This window comes from Centroberyx affinis, unplaced genomic scaffold, assembly GCF_046629955.1.
Source record: "Centroberyx affinis isolate AG114_WGS23_722 - 3 ecotype Tasmania unplaced genomic scaffold, CSIRO-AGI_Caff_v1 ptg002629l_1, whole genome shotgun sequence".
In the NCBI taxonomy this organism is placed as follows: domain Eukaryota; kingdom Metazoa; phylum Chordata; class Actinopteri; order Beryciformes; family Berycidae; genus Centroberyx; species Centroberyx affinis.
This window is the reverse complement of record NW_027280823.1, coordinates 36,873-62,538: the sequence shown is the minus strand read 5'-3', so window position 1 is coordinate 62,538 and position 25,666 is coordinate 36,873. Positions and strand designations below refer to the sequence as shown.

The 25,666-nt window shown below is 42.1% G+C and overlaps 1 protein-coding gene across 2 annotated transcripts; it reads right to left on the bottom strand.

Annotated features, from left to right (window-relative positions):
• Positions 1 to 1,413: 1,413 nt before the first annotated feature.
• e2f6 (E2F transcription factor 6) lies at positions 1,414 to 23,000 on the bottom strand. 2 transcript variants are annotated; one of them, XM_071534809.1, is made up of 9 exons: positions 22,735 to 23,000; positions 20,824 to 21,126; positions 19,572 to 19,618; positions 18,607 to 18,659; positions 17,788 to 17,974; positions 16,069 to 16,224; positions 5,797 to 5,911; positions 4,578 to 4,719; positions 1,414 to 2,137 (listed from the first exon to the last, which is right to left on the bottom strand). In XM_071534809.1, the coding sequence occupies exons 1-9, from the start codon at positions 22,843 to 22,845 to the stop codon at positions 2,100 to 2,102; spliced, it is 1,152 nt and encodes a 383-aa protein (XP_071390910.1). In that variant the 5' UTR covers positions 22,846 to 23,000; the 3' UTR covers positions 1,414 to 2,099. The 2 variants fall into 2 exon arrangements, with proteins under 2 accessions (XP_071390910.1, XP_071390911.1); XM_071534810.1 differs by having other exon boundaries at positions 18,607 to 18,656.
• Between the last annotated feature and the right edge of the window lie 2,666 nt (positions 23,001 to 25,666).

The window sequence follows — 25,666 nt, the reverse complement described above, 5'->3', positions numbered from 1 at the left end:
GCTGCTACTAGCTACGTTAGCTAGTGTGCTAATCAGATGTGTTAACAACAAGACAGTGATGGTTAGCTGACCAGATGCTATGGTTAGCTAGCTAACAAGCTGACATTATCTAAACACTAAATCAATCAGATGGATCAGTGATGAAATGATCAGTTCAGTCAGAAACAGACAGAAATTAACTGTCTGTTCAATTCTGTTGAGACAGAAACACAGTCAGCTGTTCAGAGCTGAGGACCTCCAACATGGCCGCCAGAGGGGGGAGGAGGGGGCATTCATGGAAAAGTTGTGAGCTATAGCCTACTGTTTCAGATTTCTTCCATTAAAACATTGAACACTATTAATAATAACTATTTGTGTTGCAATTTTCTAAACCAAAGTGTACAATGTGCATCATAACCCAAACAGAATTCAGTGAAACAAAGGTCCATTATAAGTTTTTTTTTTTAACTATTGAGTGCTTCATCTTCTTCAACATAGAGCAGCTTTGGCACCAACCTGAGGGGGAGGGGGCGGGGCCAACGGTTGAATGACAGGTTGGAACAAAGACTTCAGTTTTTCTTCCCTGTACAAAAAACACCATCATGTTGCTATAAGATTCCTACAGAGACTCATATTGTCTCTGTGGATCTCTGTAGTGATTTCATTGTGACTTTATTGAACTTCATGATATTTTTAATCCCCTGTAATATTACTATAATGTTCATATAGGAACTACAGTACATACAGTATTTGTATAGTATGCTATACCTTGTAGTAGGGTTACTCTAGTTGTTTAGTGAGGGCCGGCTCAGTATGATGAACAGTTTTAACATTTAATCTTTTCAAGTGATCAATATCTAATTTTGAACTATAATTCCAATCAAGATCTCCATGAGGTAATTTTAACTAGTTGTGGCATGGATAGATAAATATATGATCAAATATAAATCTATTATGACTAGTCAAAATTGTGTTTGTTGATATCTATAATTCCTGTCATTAGTCTTCATGTGAATTTGAATTATCTGAATATCTACTATTATGACAAGTTAAACATGTTAATTCCAGATAACTATAATCCAATTCTGACAAGTCAAAATGGGGATTCTTAATATCTATAAATCACTTATGGTGGAGAACCATGTGAATTTGACATACAGTATCTAGAAATCTTCATTATCACAATTATTACACATATGAGTGTAACTGAAGCTTCTCCTCAGCAGAAATAAAACATTGCTGCAAAAACTGAACATGTGACGTTTCTGTTTCATGTTAAAGTGAAACTCCTCTGATCCCCAAGCAGCTTCTCTAACCTGTAGACCACACACACACACACACACACACACACACACACACTCACACACACACACACACACACACACACACACCTCCAGATGATAAACACACATATACTCCAGTTTGATAGAAGTGACTTTTTTTATTGATAACAGAATCTTTGAGGTGTTTTCTTCATTAGAAATATCAAACCATGATGAAAACATTTTTATATCCAGAACACAATAAAAAAAAAACCCATCAAAATGAGAACAATTTATACTTGATCAAAGGTAAAAAAAAACAAACAAAAAAACAGGTAAAATATTATACAGAGTGTTGTAACTGAGGACAGGATGCTGTGGATGAACATGACTCTGCTGCAGTGATGAGTCGACACGACTGAAGGAAATCCTCCTGAAACCCAAAACCACGTCCAGCAGGACCCGGCGTTTCACGTAGAAAAATAAAGCTCAGAACTCGTCACCTTCGTCGTTTCCATGATTTCTCCTCTGAAGCTGAACCGAACGGCAGGATGGAGTTTGTGATTTGAGGAATATAAAAATCATAATGGTGTGAAGATAAAAGATCCATGGATCCACAGCGCTCATCGCTCTGCTGACTGGATCCACAGATGTTGGTGTGTGTTGATCTGACTCATCACATGTCAGTTACTGTTTGGTTTAAATCTCCGTACACTGTGACCCCCTGTGTGTTGACACTGACCAACAGTATTTTTACATTTTTCCAGACATTTTGTACAGTTTTCCGACCCTTCTCTGGACCCGGAGCCGATCAGATTTCATTTGGACGGAGCGGCGCCTCCTGCTGGCCGGCCGGAGCTACGCACTCTGCACCGCGCCGTGAGGAGACGAACTCTCTGCAACACAAAACACAAAAACACCATGAAGATTGTAGTTTTACTTCTACAAACATTTCTGAGGGGCAGAAATAATCTGATTGGTTGAGTTAAACATCAGTGGGCGGAGCCAAAGACCCACAGTTTTTCTGAGCGCAAGTTAGCTAACTGGCTAACCTGAATGGCAAAGAAGAAACTCTGGATAAAATATAAATAAAATATAAACGACTGACTTCTTTTTTCATTCAGTCATGATGTCATCAGCTCAGCAGCTAGCTAACTAGCTTACCTAGCTAGCTATAAGCTAGTATGTCTAGTTTGAACTTGAAGGTCAGCTAGCTAACTAGCTAACCTAGATAACTTAGTATGGATAGATTGTATTTTTTCAGTTAGCAGCAGAGTGCTAGGCTTCATAATATTTGCTTCCTCCTCTCTTACCTCTTGTCTTTCTCACTGAGCTTCAGTCTGATGTTACTTAGCCAGAAAAACTGTGGTTCTTTGGCTCCGCCCACTGAGGTTTAACTCAACCAATCAGATTATTTCTGCCTCCAAAGAGTCAACATGTCAGTGGACAACCCACAACACCAAACTCTGAACAATTATGGCTAAAATGAAGTCTTGATTTTTGACAAGATCTTCTTGATTATCGTGATTATTAATATAAATTAATTGGGGAACAAATTATTTTACGTTAACATCTTGACTTTTTTTCACCTGCAGTGAGAGTTCTGAATGAAATTACATGTCAAATATCGTCAAATTCTATGAATAACATGATTCTGTTGTGTTCTAACATATAGAGCAGGGGAGCTGCAGGAGTTTCCTGCTCTGTCTCTCATGTCTGATGAGCAGAAGAGAAACACAATGGCAAAAAAAATAAGAAAATAAGTTTCTTATGTGAGATCATGAAATCCATTTTTTATTTTTGTGCAAAGATCAGAAAATGTTTCAGTCCTCAGTGAGGAAAACTGCAGAGGAAATTCTTTATTTCCTGTTGAACTCTCCTCAGCAGACCTGAGTCCAGCTGAAGGAAACAGCGCCACCTGCTGCACCAACATGAAACACACTTCAGTTTAATAACAGGTTGGGTTCTGTCTTCCTCACTGGGATTTCTCATGCAGATCTGACTGTTTTTGATGAGCGTCTCTATCCCACAACACAACACTGTCCAGATGAACCACAGCTCCACTCTTATAAACTCTTAGAAAATTAGGAAAATCTAAATGGGATCTGGTGGTTATTGAGGTTTTTTTTTTTTTAGAGGAAAAGCTGAGTAATTTTTGGGAATTGTTTGGCATGAAAAAGGTCAGATTTAAAGACTTCAAACATGATCAGCTTCAGTCCGATCTCTGAACCCATCGTCTATCGGTCTGAAGACGATTAGACTCTGGGGGCGACGGCCGATATTTGGGGGTTTCCGGTGTAGCCAGCGGACATCCGGGCCAAGACTTCCTCTTCCGTGCGCCGGTCATTGTTTACAGTCCGATTAGCAACTTGAGACGCGAGAATGGAGTCGGAGTCGAGAGACGACGTCTCATATATAGATTTATAGAGATTAGCCCAAATGTCGTCTGGACCTAACCTGACTTGCCAGATGGTTTGTTACACAGAACCATCTGGGAAGTCGTCCTTGGAAACTGGGCAGGCACTTTCAAAAAATACTTGACAGGTGATTGGATGAACCATCTGTCTATCACCGTCTATCACAGGCTAACTTCAACCGATCAGATCAACGAACCATATGATGTAGTAGGACAGCGCCGAAGAGGAAAGACAACAACAAACTATGTAAATTAGTTAGTGTGTCGGTAGACGATTCTTGCGTCTTTGTAAGGAAAATTTGCGCATAAAGGGACTCTGACTCTCCAGTTCAGAAATAAGTGATGTTATAGCAGCATCTAGGCTAGCCTCTTTAGGAGCCGCCATTGTTGTGAATGAACAGTCGCTTCTCGCCGTCGTCACACCTAAGCCCCGCCCCCAGCTGCCCTCACAGGACGCTGATTGGTCCGAACCACTGTGGTTCGGCCACAAACGCAGAACTTGAAGCCTGACAAGACGGATTCTCGCGTGATCGTGATCTCGCGAATCCAGCTGCCTCGCAAGGTAAGTCCAGACCTAAAACACCTACAAAAAGTATCGATGTTTGTGTTTTGTGTGGAGAAACGTTCCACTCTCTCTACTCCGACTCCATTCTCGCGTCTCAAGTTGCTAATCGGACTGTAAACAATGACCGGCGCACGGAAGAGGAAGTCTTGGCCCGGATGTCCGCTGGCTGCACCGGAAACCCCCAAATATTGTCCGTCGCCCCCAGAGTCTGATCGTCATCAGACCGATAGACGTTGGGTTCAGAGATTGGCCTTTGGTCCAGAACCATCAGACCGGCCCTCAGCAGCCTGGTACCGGCCCCCAGCAGCCTGGTACCGGCCCTCAGCTCAGTGCAGACCACCTCTCAGCTCCTCACCTGTGCTGAGTGCGGCGGTCCGGACCCGGCTCTCCTCCAGCGTCAGGAAGCAGCCGCTCTGCTCCGCGGGGTCAGAGGTCATCTCACAGGTCAGCACCCCGATGGGACCCCGCCCCCCCTTCAGATGGACCTGGATGCTGTCCTGCAGACACACACACACAGACACACACACACACTGTCATCACCACTATTCATTTACATGACTTAAAGTATTTACAGATATTTATTAGATGAAGCAGACAGTCTAAATGAAATGAAATGTTTCAATATCACCAATGTAGCTTGTACCAGTTGTGGGAATAAAATTGCAATTTACAGATAGATGAGATTAATACGGAAGAGGATTAGGGTCACATGAAAAATATATTTGAGTTCTGAGATTAATTTCAGAATTATGAGAAAAAGTCACAATTTGAATTCTGACTATATTCTCATAATTTTGAAATTAATCTCAGAGCTCAAACAAAATGAACTCAAATAAATTAATCCTCTTCTGCAGATTAACTGTGCAGCTCTTGTGTATGTGAAAATGTTTTGATTATTTGTTAGATATTGGGGTCACAGTTAGTGATCACATCTCATTTCAGGAACAATATTTTTTGAAATGTTTTGTTATTTGCCTACACAAGAATAATGTACAAATATTAATGATGGAAACTAAAACTGTGATATATAGTTCACAATCATTATTCACAAAAATTATTCATAATCAACTGTGCTGTCCGGATGTTAAGGGACATGATGAGGGACAAAGTTCCACATGTGTTGAGAATTTAGAGTCAGAGCTAAAACTAAGGCTGCAACTAACGATTATTTTCATTATGGATTCATCTATCTATTTTTTTTCAATTAATCGTTCAGTCTATAAAATGTCAAAAATAATAACAAATGCCCATCACAGTCCCAGGGCCCAAAGTGATTCTTCAAATGTCTTACTGAGTCTGACCAGCAGCCAAAAAACACAAAGTATTGATTTTATAATGAGATGAAACAGAGAAAAGCTGCAAATCTTCGTGTTTGTGAAGCTGCAACCAGCAAATGTTTGGTGTTTTTACTGTTAAATGACAATTAGTTGATTATCGTTGATACAGAATCTACCATACACCCAAAAATGAAGAAGAAGCTAAGACAGAACACTAGAAAAAGAAAGATGCTATCCACACTTCTGTCAGATCCCAAAGCACAGTCACACAGGACCCGTTCCTGAGTGTGAGTTCACCTCTTTAGGAGTAGGAACCTCCAGCTTGGTTTCCTCCGGAGCTTTGACGACGATCAGCGTCTGCTCCTGGAACACCCTGATCCCACTCAGGTCCTCATGAGTCACGTAGGCCGCCGTGCAGGACGAGTTAAAGACAACAAATCTGATCTGGTTTGGTTTGATCCACAGTTACTACACTGCTGCTATTTCACCTGAGCTGTATTTGACAGTTTACAGTAGAGAGGCGGCTGTGTTTTGAAACATCCATACAAATACAGATTCATATTTAAAGATTTTATTTTTTTACTTTTGCTCAGTGGTCAAAGGTTTGTTGAGTTTGAAACATTTTACCAATAAGACTGTGGAAGAAAAATTTAACATACATGTATGAACAGCTGAACTAGGGTTCCCATGGGGAATGCACGGGAATGCACTGTTCTTGTGAATGGTCACCTCACTGTAACCTTCGTGCCATAACTTACTAGGCCAGAGGTCTCTTGTCAGTAGTGGCTCCTGGATGTCCCAGACTATCTGTAAATCCTCTAAACTAAGACATAACACATGTTGCTGTAACTCTGATTCTGTGAGCTGGTCCCATGTCAGCACATTCTGTGCGTCCTTGAAAGATACTTAAAGACCAGCTCAATCCTATTCTCCTTTGAAGAAGTGTATGGGGCATCCTGCTGCGTACATCTCTTCCTCTTCGAAGACTCCTCTTTAATAAATATATTCAACTAAGATGAACCTCTGACTCAAGAACCTTTTTCCTCAACAAATTGGCGTTGTCGGCAGGATCCCAACAAAGCAAACACGGGTAAGTACAAATTTTTATTCGTCTTGCCCAGGCACTGCTTGACGGGATCCAAAAAGAACTGAGCACTAGAGTGAACACCTATGTGGGGGCGCCCCTCGACATTCTAAGAAACTCGACCAGAGCTGGAAGCTCGGTGGGCTAGAATGATAGATGTAAGCCTTGTCTAGTATCGGTCCATTGGAGGACAGCCGCTTTGACCTAAATCTCAGATTACGTCTGCTGGAAGTAGTGAGATTTGATATGAATGAATATCTGATCAAGAAAAATCGGGATTAAAAGGAAAGAGTCGATCTAGGCAGGAGGATATAAATAAGAGAAACTATTAAGGAGAAATACACATATGGGTTCACTCACAAAGTGCAATTGGAAATAAGAAAATAAGAGTCAAAGAAAAGAGGTCTCGCATTGAATATATACACCCTCCCTTTTGCATGCCAATAAAGTGAATTTAATGCATGAGAAATGACATAACTTATCCTATGTGAAAGCACTGTTAACTTTTATGTTTTAAGCTCTTAAACCTTTCAGATTGGAAAGGAGGAGAGGAGAGTGGGACTATCAGTAAGTGAGCAACCACGGCTGCGAATTGTAAGTCTCATTTTTGATTATTTTAATTGGAGTAAGAACAATAAGACGATTCTCTCACTGCCCCGGGTTGGAACGGTGCCTGGTAGGGAGTGAGAGTTACCTTGACATTTCTCAAAGATAAAAAAAAACAAACACAAAAACTTCCTGAGAAGGCATTTCAGAAGTGCACAGGAGTTTGTATGTGAGAGTAAACTTGGTACAATATGCAGAGTTCATCTCGCTGAATAACTGGACTAATGAGTGAGTGCTAATGATGTATTAATGCAATAACCATCTCATTTATGCTGTGTTCTATGCAATGTTGGATTGATGCAATGTTTCAATGCTGGATAATGCAATGTGATATAATGCAATGTATAGTGCCGTGTTAGATTCTTTTGTGGTATTGTGATTGTGTCGCTGAAGCCATAACTCTTGTTGGGGGTTTAGTGTAATTTTTCAAATCTGGATTTAAAATAAGGTTTAAATAAGGCATCTCAAATTGTATTCTACTGTTGGATTCTTGGGGTTGATAAATACAACATTTTGATTGATGAAATAGTGGTGTGTCGGTAAAAATTCAAGATGGGAAAGGGACAGTCGAAATTAAAGCAGGATTTGAAGTTGGAGTTGCCAAAGGCCGAGAGACAGAGAGCAAAAGATATTCTGAAGACCCACCGAAGACAACAGATTCTTGTTTACCTACCAGGGTCACCAGCAGAAATTGTAAGCAAAGAATTGGGACAGAATTACGTTATCCCATTCACACATGACTTAGCCAAATGTACACAAGGATTGTGGCCAGTCGAGGGATCTTTTGCCCCAGACAAGATAGAACTTCTGGAGGCTGTAAGAATTGAATCAAAACAGTTGGGCTGGAACCATGATTATGTACAAGCATGTGTTGAAGGATGGAGAAAAATAGCAAAGAAACATCCTGTCTCAAAGCCTAATGCAACCACAACTCCAAAAGTTTCTAAGGCAGAAAAAGCAAAACTAACGGTAGAGATAAAAAAGGAAAAGGAGGAAAGTAACACTATTGGGCCTGAATTGAGGGAAATGATTGACAAAATTGTTAACGATACACCACTTAGGGCGTTGTCTCAAGTTGTGTCCGCTCTCGGGGTGAGAAATGCAGAGGTTACTAAGGTACAAGACAAGTATCCAGGTCATTTGGCTAAACAGGCATCTGTACTATTGCATATCTGGGTGCGAAAACAGAACAAAGCAACCCCTGAAAGCCTTCTGCGACACTTGAGAAATGGTGGAATAAATTGTGATCGATACTCAGAGAAACCAACAGTAGAAGTAAGCAATGTCAATCTGTTTCCCAAACAATGCGTAGAAACACCAGTAGCTTCAGATGATTTCATAGACATACTTGCATGCACAGAGGCAATAAGGCAACAGAGATCAGCTCAGGCAGACAGACAGCCTCCAAATGATGGCGGAGAGAGCAGCCAAAGGGGGGCCACTGATAGGGGCGGAGCTGAGGGCGGTACTCAATCAGAGCAGAGTCCGATACAGGCCCCTAGTATACGTAAGAAAGGACCTAGCCGCACTGAATACATCACTAGGCGTACACACAGGTTGGCTTGTAAAACTGATACTGAAACAGACACAGACGAAAGCAGTGAACCCCCTCCAGTTAGAGGGCATAGATCGGGTCATCGATACAGGTCTGATACAGATCTTATAACAGCAACCAAATCAAGACGGCATAGGACTGACACAGCAGATAAACCCTGTAAAATCAAAGGCTTACCTCCCAAAGGCATTGTACTTTCAGACAGTAAAAAGCGTAAGAGTAAAACATCTGCCCAGAAAAAGATCAAAGTAAGTTCAGAGTCGCTATCAGACTCCACAGACACACAACAAAAACATAAGAAACCTCCTACATTACTAGCTCCTAAATTAATGGTCGGAGACACACCAATTCTAAAACCATGGACTCCCATGGAGGTACGCCAAATGCTAACTGATGCTCCAAACCCACTGACCAGGCCAACAGCATTTCATGGTTGGTTGGTGCAGACAGCTGAAATCTATGATGCATTGATTCCTGATGTACGTCAGCTGGTGTCATTGGCTTACAAAGCAGAATGGGCAGCTGTAAGAAACAACTTTCTTTTCCCTCATGGAACTGGTGACGGGGATTGGCTGCAGGCATCGGAAGGTGACAATCTCTGTAGAGCAGACTGGTTTGCAACGCATTGCCTGAATTATTTAAAATTGAGTGCCAGGAATGTTGGGGATTTCAGCAAGGTCACATCATGCATGCAGGGAAAGAATGAAGACACCATAGAATTTCTGCAGAGATTCGGAACAGTATGGGAGAACAATGCGGGTATTGGCCTTACAGAACATCGGCAATTAGCCATCCAAACACTGATGAACTGTCTGCGTTCCGAAGTAGCAGCCGCTTACAAATTGTCCCAAGTGGGATGGCAGGACCAGGAGTTCCCCACAGCAGTAACACGACTTACCAACATGTGTAGGGATGGCATTTTTGACAGGAGAAGTAGATCTGGGGAATCTGAGAATCAAAACACACGGTCCGTGCAGTACATACCATACACACCGCGCACGTCTTCCCACCGGAATAAGAAAAGAGATAAGTGCAGGGCGTGTGGTAAGTTTGGACACTGGGAGAGAGATTGTAGATCTAAAAATAGAGTGCAACAACAACAACAGCATGCTTCTCCCAACCATGAGCCCCAGGAGTTAGGACCAATAGTAAAACGCCTAGAAACACTTCCTAACACTCCATGCGGGCAGCTAGAGTTTGGAACGCTGGGTCAACACTGTTACAGACTTGCACCTCCTCCCCAGACGGACATAGATTCTGAACTTCATGTGTCACCAGTACCGCTGCACCGTCACAAACCTCACCCGGCACTTTCAAAAGTCCCTAAAGAACTGTGGGCTAAACACAGTAATCACGTGGGTTTTGTCAAATCCGCAACACCTCATAAAGTCTCATTGCGCGAAGGTGTCCAATTGCCGTGTCAAGAACAATACAATTTGCCTCATGAAGCGGTACATGGAATTAAACCAGTTCTTGATTCTTTGCTAGCACAAGGCGTCCTGGTAGAGACTGTAAGTCCATGTAACAGCCCGATTCTACCTATTCCGAAACCTGGCAGACCAGATGCGTGGAGATTTGTGCAGGACTTAAAAAAGCTTAACGCCGCGGTAATTCCCATTCCACCCATCGTGGCAGATTCCAACACCATTTTGTCTTCATTGCCGGCAGATTCCAAATTCTATACTGTGGTGGACTTATGCTCTGCTTTCTTTTCCATTCCATTACATGCTGACAGCCAATATTTGTTTGCTTTCACATTTCAAAACAAGCAATACACCTGGACAAGGCTCCCCCAGGGCTACACAGAGAGTCCTGCCGTGTATGCGGCTGCATTAAGACGTGATTTAGAGCATCTCCAACTGCCTCGTGGAAGTACGTTGTTGCAGTACGTGGATAACCTGCTGATAGCCTCTCCCACCGAAGAGGCTTGCGAAACAGACTCTGTCGTCCTCTTGCAATGTCTAGCAGAAAAAGGTCATCGAGCCGCCCTAGCCAAGTTGCAGTTTTGCTTGCCCACTGTTTTGTATTTGGGCCATGTGCTGAGTGAGGGACAAAGACTTTTGTCTCCTGAGAGGGTGAGAGCTTTGTGCTCACTTCCACCCCCTGAAACAAAAGCACAGATGTTTTCATTCCTGGGAATGGCTAATTACTGCAGACAATGGATTTATGACTACGCTCGTCTCGATTCCATTCTCCGTGCGGCAACACTGAAAGCACAGCCAGAAATCATCCAGTGGTCTCCAGCCATGAATGACACGTTCAATGCTTTGAAACAAGCACTCACCAGTGCTCCGGCTCTTGGACTGCCTGATTACACTCTGCCTTTCCATCTATATGTCGATGAGAGATATGGTTTTGCAACGGGGATTCTCACTCAGAAACATGGCACCAGCTACAGGCCGGTAGCATACTACTCAGCGAAACTCTGTGCTGTGGCTTCTAGGTGGCCGTCTTGTCTTAGGTCCATTGCTGCTGTAGCTTTGATGATTGAGAAGTCATCGGCCATTGTTTTGGCTCATGACTGCATTGTATTTGCTCCACACGCAGTAGTGCACCTCCTCACCACGTCCGCAACACAACATATTACTGCCACGCGCCGTGCGCGTTATGAAACCATGATTCTATCCAGCCCGCACATCACTGTAAAGCACGCTCCCCCTCCAAGTCCGGCCACGTTTGTTCCTTTGGTAGACGACTCTGACTCTGATGAACTGATGACACATGACTGCGCACATGTTGTTGACACATGCACATCGCCGTGTCCAGATCTGTTACAAACCCCTATAGGTAATTGTGACATGATCTTGTATACTGACAGGTCTGCATCCAGACGATCAGATAATGAACACATTGCTGGTTATGCCATTGCTGATGATATTGGTGTAGTGGAAGCTCATGCATTACCTAAGGGAACCTCAGCTCAGCGAAACAAGCAGCCCGTGCCGCGGCCTCTGTGGTAAAGCAATATTAAAAAACTGCGCCTCCCCTGATGCCGATCCCTTCTTTTAATGATGTAGCTGGTGCCCAATCCAGTGCTGATGTGCTAGAGAAGAATGTATGGATAGGAAAGGCTGTAGTTCCAACAAGGAGTCTGGCTTGTGGCTCCATCCTGATGGCAGAGTTGTGTGTCCCCTCTCTCTCCTCCATGTGTTGGCCCAGGTAGCCCATGGCCCATCACATGTAGGAAAGGACCGTATCAGGTGCTGTTAACCACCAGGACAGCAGTTAAAGTGGAAGGCAAAGCTGAGTGGATTCATTCCACGCGACACCGAAAAGCAGCGTCCAGCGAGCAGACACCAGAAGGGCCCGGGACTGCAGAGCAACCATCTGCTGCAACCCCTTCAGGATCCTCAGCGCAGGATGATGACATCCTGGGGGTAGTTTCTCCAAAGCTACACCCGACATCACACTCAAAGGCACTTCCTGAGAAGATTCAAGAACCTAACACTGTTCTGAATAAACTGAACAGGTCATGTCGTGCACCTCTAGGAGAAACAGTATCATCACAGAGAAATGCTAACGGTGTTCCACACAATAATCTGTACATGAAATTGATGCATGATTTTGCTTACACCCTCAAAAGATCTAACTGTTATGTTTGTGCTCAGGTTTCCCATATGGCAGGAGAGGGGATGCCTTTGATTCCCAGCCCACTGTCAGGACCAGACATGGTAGGGTGGGTACTGGCAATGCAGAAGAGTCCTTACTTCGGAGGTCAGGTTGACTGTGCGAAATTCAGACAGTATCAGGAACTTACTAAAGTGACCGCTACAGACTATTGTGGCCATAATGCGCGGAATGTTAATTTCACTGAATTAGCCCTCTGAAGATATAGTTTCCCTTCATTACAATCGCCGGTGCTAACTCTAAACCCTTCCTACGTGCCGACTGGGCAGTACTGTATTTCTCGGTATAGACAAGGACAAAAATCCCAAATTTTCCTAGGTAACAGCACATGCGACTATTACATTCCATCTAGTTGTGGCACGTATGAGAATATTTCTAAATGGTGTCCTCAAATGCGGGCGCCATACCTACAGAAGATAGTTATCAATTCGACCTTAAAAACTGATCCCTCTAAGCCTGCAATGTTCAATACTTCCTTTCTGTTGTGGCCAAGTAGTGATGGAGCAAATACTCTAACATCTACAGTATTCGTATGTGGTAATAAAGCGTATGCCTTTCTCCCGACCAATTGGACTGGTTCCTGTTATGTAGCATATCTAATACCGCATATGTATGTTAACGAAACTCTGACCCACAGGCACTCGTACTATCCCCATCGCGTGCGGGGAGAGGATAGGATTAGTGAGGGAAGAAGGTTCATGTCAGGGCTATTACCATGGTACGGTGCGGTATGAAATGCTCATGAAATAGACAGAGTGGCAACAGATTTGGAAAACCTCACAGCGCAGGCTGAGGCGGGTTTTGACTTTCTAAATGAGGAACAAAAGGCTAACAGACTGGTTACGTTACAGAACAGAATGGCCCTTGATTATGTTCTGGCTTCCACTGGTGGTGTATGTCACTTAATAGGTCAGGAGTGTTGCACTTACATACCAGATCCCTCTGATAATGTCACCCATGTGGTCCATCACCTAAATTCTCTGTTGAACGACATGAAGACACATGATTCTCCCAGTGCTACGGGCTGGGATCTCATTAATTGGCTTAAACTGGCTCTCGGTCCCAAATTGTGGTTGATATTTCAGCCCCTGATCATAGGTTTTGTGGTCCTGGTCAGTCGGTGGTGGCAATCAAATGCAGTATCTCTCTCCTGTTGTCTCTAATGCAGAAACCTGCTCGCCAATTTGTTGTTCAGGATGTCCGGCGCTCCCCTATTGTCATTAGTGGGGACGCCTCTGTGGTTACAAGTACTAGTCCAGAGATGGACTGGGCTCCATTTTATGATGACTCTGATTCAGATGCTGAATTGGTGCTCTGGAATGATGACCATACTACTGAAGTGTAACTGTGTTTATGCTGATCACAACAGGCCAGTATGAGGACGGAAGAATCCAAACCACTCTGCATCAATGTGCTAGCACCTCTTCAGACGTGGTGGCCCTCTACTGAGTGTAAAGCTCATGGGTTGAAGACGACAAGCTTTTATATATTCTTTTTGTTTCTGATTTCTATCCATATTATCCATATTGTGTGAGGCTTGCTTGTAACCCCTAGAAGTAATGTTTTCCTATCTGAAAAGTGAAGTATACATAGAGTAGGATGCTTCTTGCGTGTGTTGTTTTACTTTAAATCGCTAATCATTAATGAAAAACTCCAGCATCTACCTCAGTATGTTTGGATTTGATTTAGTTTTCTTTTGATTTTGGTAAGTAACTAGAAATGAGGTGATAATGATGTTATGATGAGTGTGATTGAAATAATTTGTAATCATGTGTGCTTTAAATTTTCATTTTGAAGGTATGATTTCTGAAGATTTGGGTCTTTTTCCTCTATATGAATGTTTGAGGTTTTACCTAAATGTTGTCAGTTCAAAAATATAATAGCATGCCGCATGAGGTTTTTTACCAAACTCATGTCCACTGTGAGAGAGATGTTTGGCCTTATGCTGGCCACGTGACTTAGGACCTCTGTCCGGGGAATTATAAATTCTTGATAATTTGTGATCAGTTCGTTTGGGACTGATGGGCCATAACTTACTAGGCCAGAGGTCTCTTGTCAGTAGTGGCTCCTGGATGTCCCAGACTATCTGTAAATCCTCTAAACTAAGACATAACACATGTTGCTGTAACTCTGATTCTGTGAGCTGGTCCCATGTCAGCACATTCTGAGCATCCTTGAAAGATACTTAAAGACCAGCTCAATCCTATTCTCCTTTGAAGAAGTGTATGGGGCATCCTGCTGCGTACATCTCTTCCTCTTCGAAGACTCCTCTTTAATAAATATATTCAACTAAGATGAACCTCTGACTCAAGAACCTTTTTCCTCAACAAAGACACACTGACCGCTCCGGTGGTTGGACTCCCCAAAGTCCAAAAAATAAGGAAATTGGTTTTGTGTCTTTTCTTTGCAAATGTTGTCTCACAGTATTCCTGCTGTCTGTTTCCTGCTGAGTCAGGTGTGCTGTTTGTCTTCACTCCCATCCTCCAATCCCTGTATAAAACACTGTGACGTTGGTATTGTTACCACTTGTAACTACTACAGACCTCCTCCATGTCCGACAACACCCCGCAAGGAAGTTAGTAGGGCTGGGCGATAATTCAATATTATCGTTTATCATATCGTCATGATATGAAGATATTTTGATATGGTGACACACATTTCTGCTGTCTAAATGATGACAAGCAAATTTTACTTAAAAACCATAAAATGAGGTATGGTAGGAATATTATTTGAATATTTCTGTTTTGTTTGACATCACACCTAACATCACCATTCGGTTCAATGAGATGAACATTCATTTGATTATTTAACGTGATTTTGCATATCGTGATATATATTGATAGAGAAAAATCCTTATGATTATCATGATATTGATTTCAACCATATCGCCCAGCCCTAGAACTTATGCACCTTTAGATGATAAGCCACGCCCCCTTTTGCCCAATCGACATGAAAAATTCTTCCTTGGCCCATAATCAACCTACATACCAAGTTTTGTTCAAATCTGTGCCCAACTTTTTGAGATATCCTGCTACGATATCCTGGACGGACAAACACAGACACAGGTGAAAACGTTTTGTCAACTTAATGACACGGCAAGTGGAAAACACTAAAGAACCGACCGACTGTTGGCAGATTTTTGACACTTTAGATTCTGATCAGACAGCTGCTGATTCCTCTAAGCCAGTGGTTCTCAACGTGGGGTCCAGGGACCAGCAGGGGTCCTTGCGGGGGGTTCCAGGGGGTCCCCAGCAAATTGATGAATTGTTAAACTTCAGCACTATTTCACTTACAAGAAGTTAACACAATTAGAGAATGTAGAAGAATGCCTGTTGTGATCATAGTTTCTCTGTTATCTCTCTACAATACAGATAGTCATGGAGTTCTGGACAAAATCATATCTAGCAATAAAAATATTCTCAGATTTGGGTGCGAGAGACAAAATCTCATCAAATGGGGTCTGTGGCTCTAATGTGGACTAAATTAGGGTCCTTGATATGAAAAAGGTTGAGAAAAACTGCTCTAAGCTCAGCTGTTGCCGCCTGCTGCAACAAACCAGTGAAAACAACTGAAGAACGGCACAAGCAGGTTCAGGAAAGCCTCCCATGTGATCACAGCCTTAATATTTAATATACGTAAACCCGTCTGAAAGCCAGGGAGGCCCTCTGACCTCTGACCTCTGGGTGTGAAAGGATATCCGGTGTTGTCGGAGTCGTCGGTCATGTCGAACAGCTGCTGGGCGCAGGTCTTGATGAGTCCGTCCAGCGTCTCCTCCACCAGCTTCAGGTTCTGCATCTCTCTCTGGAACTTCTGCTGCCGCTTCCCCAGGAAGCTGGAGACCGGACTCTTCCCTCTGCAGAGCAACGGGCAACAGCAGCAACGACAGGTTTACAGCAACTCTGCCTCGGATTCATCCACAACCTTCTACTTGTCATGTTCTAGTGTTGTCAGTTGGACAATGTTTAATATCCTTCATTTGCTTTATTCTTATTAATAACATATTTTTGTTGCTGTATCCTTTTACTATTTGCTGCTGCAATGACACAATTTCCCTAAAGCAGATGATTCAAGTTTCATCTAATGATGATATCTGATGTTACGGCAATGACACACAGGAAAACTTTCTGAGCAACTGATAGACAAAGTTGCCTAAGGAGTTGCCTCCAGCTCAGCATTGTCTCTTTGATCGCATGGCAACACATCGCTGTCAGGAAACATTTGGAAAGGTTTGTTGACACTGTGACTCACTTTGTTGCCTCTTACTGGGAATGTTGCCCATCTACATTGCCACTAAAACTACCAAGTATATCAACAACAGAGATGAGCAATATTACCTTGTAGAGAGGTAGAGATGGATTAAAGTGTGGCTATGATGATCAGAAATATAATGGTCATAACTGCGATCTTTAGGCAATTTGTTGGGCAATGTAGAAGGCAACACTCCCAACAACACGCAACAAATCTATTCAAATCTTTCCTGGCAACAAGATGTTGCTGTGTGATTAAAGCCACAATGTTGAGACACATCAGAATTGCACAAAATTTTGCCCAGTATCAAAACCTTGGTGATAGAGATACATTTGGCTAGTTACTGGGCAATGCAGATGAGCAACAGTTCCAGCAAAAGGCAACAAAGCTGAACTGCAGGGATAAAAAAAAAAAATCTATTCAGCTGCGTTGTCATAACAACAGACTCCTGTGAGATTACAGCAACATTGCTGTGGCTTGTGGCAACTCCACCGGCAACGGTGGAGCAGTTGCCTTGAGAGGAGCAACACAGGCTCAGCTACCAGCCACCAGCAACAGAGGAGCAGCCAGCAGCTTCATACTGCGGGCGCTCGGTAGGGCTGAACAATTTTGAAAAAATATCTAATTGTGATTATTTTGACTGATATTGCAATTGCGATATGATTTGGGATATTAGAGGGAATGATCATTTTTACATCATTATTCTCATTTTCATTGAAAAACGTATTAAAATGATTATGGTGTGATTTTTGCGGGGATCTGTACCAAACAAAGATGTTTTCTTAAGTCTGTAGAATATGATGTGTAGGCCAGGACATCTCTGCAGCACCACAATATTTACTTTAAAATGCTATTTTGACACATTTCACCTTTAACAAATATTGTGCCTCCTGCGATTTGAAAATTGCAGTAGGCCATATTGCGATTTCGATAAAATTTTGATTAATCATTCAGCCCTAGCGCTCGGTAGGAACTGAAGATTATTTTACTGTTGACCTGTTTGTCTCTGAATTCACTCTGCATAAAAACATAAGATAAAAGCCTAAAACATAAAATGTAGACACACATTTTTAGAACATACCAATAACACTGAAACAACCTGAACAGAAATCACAACCTGCAGATACTCTTCATCAAACCGAACCCGTTTATTCGTCCAGCTACTTACATCCACTGGATCCGATTGGCCGACTGCTTCCTGATGAGGCGGATGCCGTCCAGGACGTTGGTGATGTCACAGACGGTGCGGCGGCGGGTCTTCAGGCTCGCCGCCACCTGCCGCAGGTCCAGAACGCCGTCCGGAGCCGCCAGCAGCAGCTGCAGGAAGCGCCGAGTCAGCAGCCCCAGGGGCACGTCTGAGCACGACACAGCACCCACAATGCACCGGGAGTTAGCCTCATTCAGACTAATATCTTGATTTTGCTCAGTGTTCAAAACTCTGTCATTACACGTATAAAAAAACCCAACTAATATCGCTTCATCAGAGGTTTAAAGCTGCGATATGAAACTTTTCTGACATGAAAGTAATAAATAAACAGGATATATTCTATCAGCCTGTGTGTCCATACTGATCCAACTTCATCAAACACTGCAGAAAAAATTCCATCTTAACTTATTTCATCTTGTATTCAGTCGTAATGTTTTATTTATGTGGCAAGAAGTGGAAAAATGGACCAGTGTGATGACATCATTCCTCTTATTTCCAACACAAACCAAACTGTTTCAAGAAATTTCTAAAATCAAGTGACAACATCTTGATATTAGCAAAGTGATCTGATTTCAAGATGCTGACTCTTGTTTCCAGAAAGTTCCTGAAAGAAATTAATCTGCACTGGAGGAAAGTGACATCATCTCAACTCGTTAGTCACAATTTAAAAAAAAAAAGTGTGATTTTAAGACTGAAGGAGACAAAACGACTTGTAAAAACAGACATTTCTTGCAGAGAAGCCGTTACAAAACTCCAAAGCCAAATGAAAACACGACTCACAGTTTCTGGGAGCGTTTACACTCTGGATCTCGCTGCTCAGTTTCGGGGAGCTGCTGGAAAAAAGACAAAAAAAAAACCCCATTAGATTATAGTTTTAAATTCATCATTAGTGCCAAGCTAATATAAAATATATGCTATTTGGGGAACAGCTGCAGTTTACAACCCTATGAGTACAGGAGTGTTTTGGTTTGGTGCCAGAGGGAATTGAACCCCAAACCCTGAGAGCTTCAGTGCCTTGCTCTGCCAACTGAGACACACTGAACAAAAATATAAACGCAACACTTTTGTTTCTGCTCCCATTTTTCATGAGTTGAAATAAAAGATCTAAGACTTTTTCTATGCACACAAAAGGCTTATTTCTCTTTTGTTCACAAACTTGTTTAAATCCGTGGATTCCTGCCAATATCCAGCAGCAACTTGGCTCAGCCATTGAAGAGGAGTGGAGCAACACTCCACAGGCCACAATCAACAACCTGAGAAGCTCTATGTGAAGGAGATGTGCCGCACTGCATGAGGCAAACGGTGCTCACACCAGATACTGACTGGTTTTCAAAAAATGCATATCTGTAGCCCTAGTCATGTGAGATCCATAGCTGCCTCAGTGCCTAATAAATGTAATTTTTCAAGATAAAACTGCACATTTTAGAGTGTCCTTTTCCTGTGAGCAGCCCAAGGCACCTGTGCAATAATCAGCTGTTTAATCAGCATCTTGATGCCACACCTGTCAGGTAGATGGATTATCTTGGCAAAGGAGAAGTGCTCACTGACACGGATTTCAACAAATTTGTAAACAAAATTTGAGAGAAATAAGCCTTTTGTGTGCATAGAAAAAGTCTTAGATCTTTTATTTCAACTCATGAAAAATGGGAGCAAAAACAAAAGTATTGCGTTTATATTTTTGTTCAGTATACAAAGAGCCAGACCCTGAACACAGCAGTGAGCAGCAGACTGAAGAGGTTTGGTACCTGAACGCCTCGCGCTCCGAGCGAGTCTCCACACTCCCGTCTGGATGCTGCGGATCAGAAAACATTTGAAACATATGAATTAAGCTTATAGATGCAGCGTGTGGAAAATGACAGCAGCAGAACACACCGAGGCAAAGAATATAAGCAATATGAAAACAAGTGAAAATCTAAAGATATGTGTCATATATAACAAATGAGAAAACATAACAGTATGAATAAATCTGTGAATTTGCAGCATAAATGCAGGATGTGTGACTCGGCTTGGGAGATATCAAAAATTCAATATCGCGATACTGTCCTGCAAAAATATCGCAATAGTTTATTTTTCCATCTATTTCATTTTATTTCTTCTAAATTACATCAAATTTCAAGAAATTTGATCTTACTATTCAAGCACTGGTGGAAACAACAGCTGTTCGGTGTAATTTGCTCATTCCTGCTATTAAGGGAACACACTAAGTAAAATGACGAATTTTGTCACTAGAACTATGATTATTTTTGTCCTACCACTAGTAGATTATAGGTTTATAAGTTTAAAAATGTGCACAATTTGTGATCTAAGACAGTGATTCTCAACCTTTTTCATATTAAGGACCCCTAATTTAGTCCACATTAGAGCCACAGACCCCCATTTGATGAGATTTTGTCTTTTATTGCTAGATATGATTTTGTCCAGAACTCCATGACTATCTGTATTGCAGGTAGATAGATAACAGAGAAACTGATCAAAATGGGAAGGAGATGTGTCGCACTGCATGAGGCAAATGGTGCTCACAGCAGATACTGACTGGTTTTCAAAAAATGCATATCTGTAGCCCTAGTCATGTGAGATCCATAGTTCAGTGCCTAATAAATATATTTTTTCAAGATAAAACTGCACATTTTAGACTGGCCTTTTATTGTGACCAGCCCAAGGCACACCTGTGCAATAATTAGGGCTGTCCCGAATACCATTCGGGAATACCAAAATAGTCATTCTTCTACATTCTCTAATTGTGTTAACTTGTTGTAAATTAAATAATGGTGAAGTTTAACAATTCATCAATTTGCTGGGGACCCCCTGGAACCCCCTCAAGGACCCCTGGTGGTCCCCGGACCTCACTTTGAGAACCAATGATCTAAGCAACACATGGTGCTGTGGCCTGGTGGGGAACAGCTGGGGCGGTGGGTATTCCATATTGCGGAAAATATCGCAATATTCGATAATATTGAATATCGGCCCAAGCCTGTGAGTGACAGACAGTTTGTTCACCTGCTGCTGGGGGTTCGGTGCAGCAGCAGCAGCAGCATCTTCATCATCTTCATCAGCAGCATCATCATCCTCCTCCTCCTCCTCACCGCCGCCGCCGGCCCACTGCTCCTCCTCCTCGGACGACTCGGCGCCCCAGGGGCTGATGACGCCCAGCGGCCCGTCCAGGTAGGGCGGCATGATGGGAATGGCGTCCTCGCTGATGCCGCGCGGCGTGATGTCGGTGGGCAGGAAGTGGTCCTCACAGATATAGTGCTGCTCCGTGGAGTCCTGCTTGTCCGTCTCTCTCAGCGCCGCCAGCCACACCTGACACAGTGAGCATCGTTGTTATTATTGATTACTATATTGGTGATTAGACTAGATTAAATTAGATGAAACTTTAATGATCCCTGTGGTGAAACTGGGTTGTTGTAGCAGCAAAGAGAAGGATAAAGATGAAAATAACACAAAAACAAAGGGAGAGTATTAAAATAATACAACTGGTAACACTTTATAATAAGGGTCACTAAGCAGTAACTAACCCTTAATTAACAGTTATCTAACGTGTCTGGTAATCATTTACTAATGGTGTTCATGTTAACTAAGGTATTAATTTATACATAATTTAATAGTGTATAAATTAATACCTTAGTTAACATGAACACCATTAGTAAATTACACATTAGTTAACCGCTAATTAAGCATTAACTAACCTTTATTGTAAAGTGTTACCATACAATTAATTACAACAAAAGAACATAATGACATTATTACAACTGCTGAATAAATTTATATATATAGCGCCTTCATTCAGATTTAGTTGGAGGTTGGAACAGATGTGCAGATGTGCGTTGTGAGATATTCACATGATCCAAAATTACAGATGGAGCTCACACAATTAAAAGGGATTTTAATTATGTCCTTTTAGTCAATTATTGTTTTATTGTTGATCTTCTTGTCCTTTTAAAGCCCTTTAATGTCCTTTCAGTGCAATTACTGTTTTGCTGTGTTTACTGTCATCTGAACTTTATATTTCATGTGTATTTGCACCGTCTGTACAAGGTTTTAACTGCACTGAACTCTACAAACAACTTTTAAGCACATGACAATAAGCCTGAAACATGGAAATAATGTCCAGACTGGCCACATGTGCATTGCAAGCTCTTAACTTTATCAGATCATATTTACAGATGGAAGCAGCAGCCCAGATATTGAAATGTCTCCAGTAATCTGTATCTGCTCATATGCAGAGAAAGATGTGCAGGTCGAGCCCCGAAACGCGCCCTTCTCTCTGATATGGAGAGAAACATCAGGCCGAACTCTATGAAAGAAATCGGTCTCTTTAATGTGGCTTTGATTACTGACAAAGATACATACCACAGAAAACATGACTCAAGAGCTTTTCTGACTCACTAGCAGCCTATTTTCAATTCGGCGTATAGATAACCCACCAAGCAGCATTTATTATTTCAAAAACTTTGAACGTTTAGAAGTGGCTCTGCATTGCAAGTTGCTGCTACAACTGAAATTAGGTTCTGCTTGGTGGATTAAACTACGCCGAATTAACCACTGGAGCCTAACGATTCAGAAAGCATGTAAAGTCATGTTCTAAGAGGTGTGTACGTTTATTGATAAGCAATGCAGCATGAAACTGACAGATCTTTGAATGGAGTTTGGCGGACAGTAACAGTACTCTCAAAGAGAACGGAGCGTTATCGGGACTAGAAGTGGGAAAACGTGGGAAGGAGTCAGTTTATCAGGTTATATTTACAGATGGAAGAAACACAATGTAAAGAAAGTTGTCAGAAATATGTCGGCTCATAGTGATGTAACGTTACAGAAACATGGACGCAGAGCAGCGCAGACACACCGACAGAAACACTTTAGGAACCGAGTCTTATACAAAGTGCTATTCAAAATGAAAGCGGGCTGTACCTTCACCCTGGCCGGGTCGTTGGGGAAGCTGAAGAACCTCTTCGGGCTCCGGCTGAACGCTCCCCGGTTCCCCATTCTGTTGGGACAGCCGGACACCACACACTTCACCATGGTCACCTCCGACCCAGCACACCGGGCCGACCGTTACATCCGAGCGGGTTTTAATACCCGTTAAAAAAAACCCGAGCTAACGTTGTATCTGCGCGCGCTTGGCTTTAACCCGAGATACTTTCCCCCCAGTTTGGTTTGTTTATGTTGCGTTTCACGTTTTTTCTCAGACCGGAAGAGAAGACTTCCTTTAACCCGGAAGTAGAACTTAAGAGAAAAATAATTTCAGTAGATTCTCAGCCAGGTACTCTTGGAAAATGTGGAGTGTTTTCTGCTTTGAATTGTATATTAAATAACAATTATAATATTATTAACTGGAAAAATACATAACAAAGGGACCTAAGTACATAAATACAAAAAATCAAACGAAGAGTCTTGAACGAAGAGAAAAGCAGAAAAGGCGGGATTTTTCTTCTTCGTCGATACTGTGCACCTGGTCTGGTTGGTTCTCTGCTGCCACCCGCCGGACAGACCGGGAAGTGTCACATTCATTTTCTCTATAGACGTTTAAAAAATCCTGATATAGAGTTTTAAGTTTTGAACCAAACCAACCAGACAAATCATGATAACAGTAGATTCAGGAAAAAAATGTATTCATCAAAAAAAAAAAAAAGTAGTATTTGTTTGTAGTATTTCCTGTAGTATTATACAGCTGAGAAAGCTGAGTGAAAAGTATTTTCTAACAGGAAACTCTGTCATTCGTTATTATTATTATATCCCTCAATTATTTGTATAAATCAGATAATATCACAGTCCTAATTGCTTTTTTATGTCTTATTGTAGCTTTTGTAGTGCCAGTGGCTGCCGTCACTGTAGGACGGCCATTAACATAGATCAATTAAATATGTATGCACTAATTATCTTTCTATTATTATCTTTCCTAATCACCATCATCTCTCAGTTATCCGGTCTGACAGAGAGGAGAGAGGAGAAGGTCGTCATCAGTGTTGCAACACAAGATTTATTCAGAGCAAGAGATGCCAACACCAGCATGATAAAAATTGTACAAACTTCACAATTCAAATGAAATATCACGTAGCAACTTGTGACCTTAAACATACAGCAGAAATATCAACAGAACCCATGCCATGTGGTAACAAAACTCATCTGGAAATTTTGCAAGAAAGAGAGAAAAAGGGGTAAAGGAGAGAAAATGAACGTTGTATAAAAACCCCTTAACGCACTACTCAAAAGAAACGGTAGTATTTCAATAAACTGATGACTTCACAAATATTCATATGGATTTCTTTTGCATTCTAGCATGTCACATGTTAGTGTTGAGAGTCTCTATGTAAATAGTTACAGTTTAGCTTTTACATCTGATATTACAATACGTAGTCTATCGACTGTCTTTAAGTGGCAGATTTGTGCTTTAACTCCCATTTTCCTTTGTATCAGTAAGAATAATCGACTAAATAAAAGTACAAGCTGTCAGTCTATCTAATGCAGGACTATACTGGCAGGAAGCTGCGGACACAAAGCTTTGGACAGACGTGGAGTCATGGAATGTGGCTTTGCAGTAGAAGTCAAAAGGACACGTTAAAGGAAAAATCCCCCTAAAACACTTTAACACTTCAAATCAGCTGTTGGTGACGTACTTTTCATTCCTGGCTCCATTCAGTAGTTAGCTGTGTTTTTCTTCTTGGTGGATAACTGGCCAATCGTAGACGAGGTGACGTCACCTCCAGATGTTTCCAGCAGCTCCAGTGTTCATGAACTAGTTGGCTAGCTAGCTAGATTTCTATGCTGATACATCCACTTTTGATTGAAAGCAACAAGTTCCTGCCTCGTCTCTGGGGGTTGAAAGGCATTCTGGGATACGTAGTAGGCTAAATCTCTAATTGCAGTAAAAGTAGACGAGGCAGGTTGAGGGAAAGTGGGTTCACCAGAAAAGTAAATAAATGACAACACTTCATCACTAAATAACTTCTGGAATGTGTTGAACATCACAGACTGATGATATCTAACTGTGAAAGTATCTGAGGGGGATTTTTCCTTTAATTAGCAAATCAAGTCAGTGAAACTCTCTCTTGGTCGTTTTTCAAACAGGATTCACCAGCACAAAGTCTTGTTGAACTCACAGTTTCCACAAACTCGCTGTACAGTTTTTGCTTCATTTACCACGTGAAAATACTTTGACATATTCCAATAAAGTGCATGCATGACCGATGGTGTTCAGAACTCAGACTGCTTCACTGCTGCGGTTCCAGACAAGCTGATAAGGTCAAGTAGTCAAGTCAGTAGTTTGAGGAAACATCTGGACGGACTTTAACGACGTTCACATCGCATGTCGACTGCGCTGCGAAGGCCGCCGCCGCCGCCGCCGCCACCCGACAGTCTGCTGTTTCTGTCTCACCATCTTTTAAATGACAATCAAAGAGAATTTAAAAAAAAAAAAGCGCTGCTTAGTCGTGTCGTCTCGCATCATGTCCTATTGTGGCTCAGACAATCAGACGCATGATTGGAAAGACGTTTCCTACTGAACGAGTGCAATATACCTTTACTGCGACGGATTGGGGACGTTTGACCCTGTAAGTCCAGCGGAGCCGTCAGCCGTTAGAAAGAAAAGTCGTATCTACAAATCCCCTCGCTTGCCGGCCGAGCGCCTCGGTCGACAGTAAAAACATCAAAACATGGAAACCAAGGTGAGTCCCTGTGCAAAGTCGAACATGACCGAACCAAAGTCCTTCGCCTCTCGCCCGCGTCGGATCCCCAAAACATGATTGTAGTAAAAGGTTTATACAAAACGCAATACATTTATATTTAGTAAAAAGATCTATCAGCTCTTTGCTAGTTTTATTCATAAGAAATTGCATATACCCAA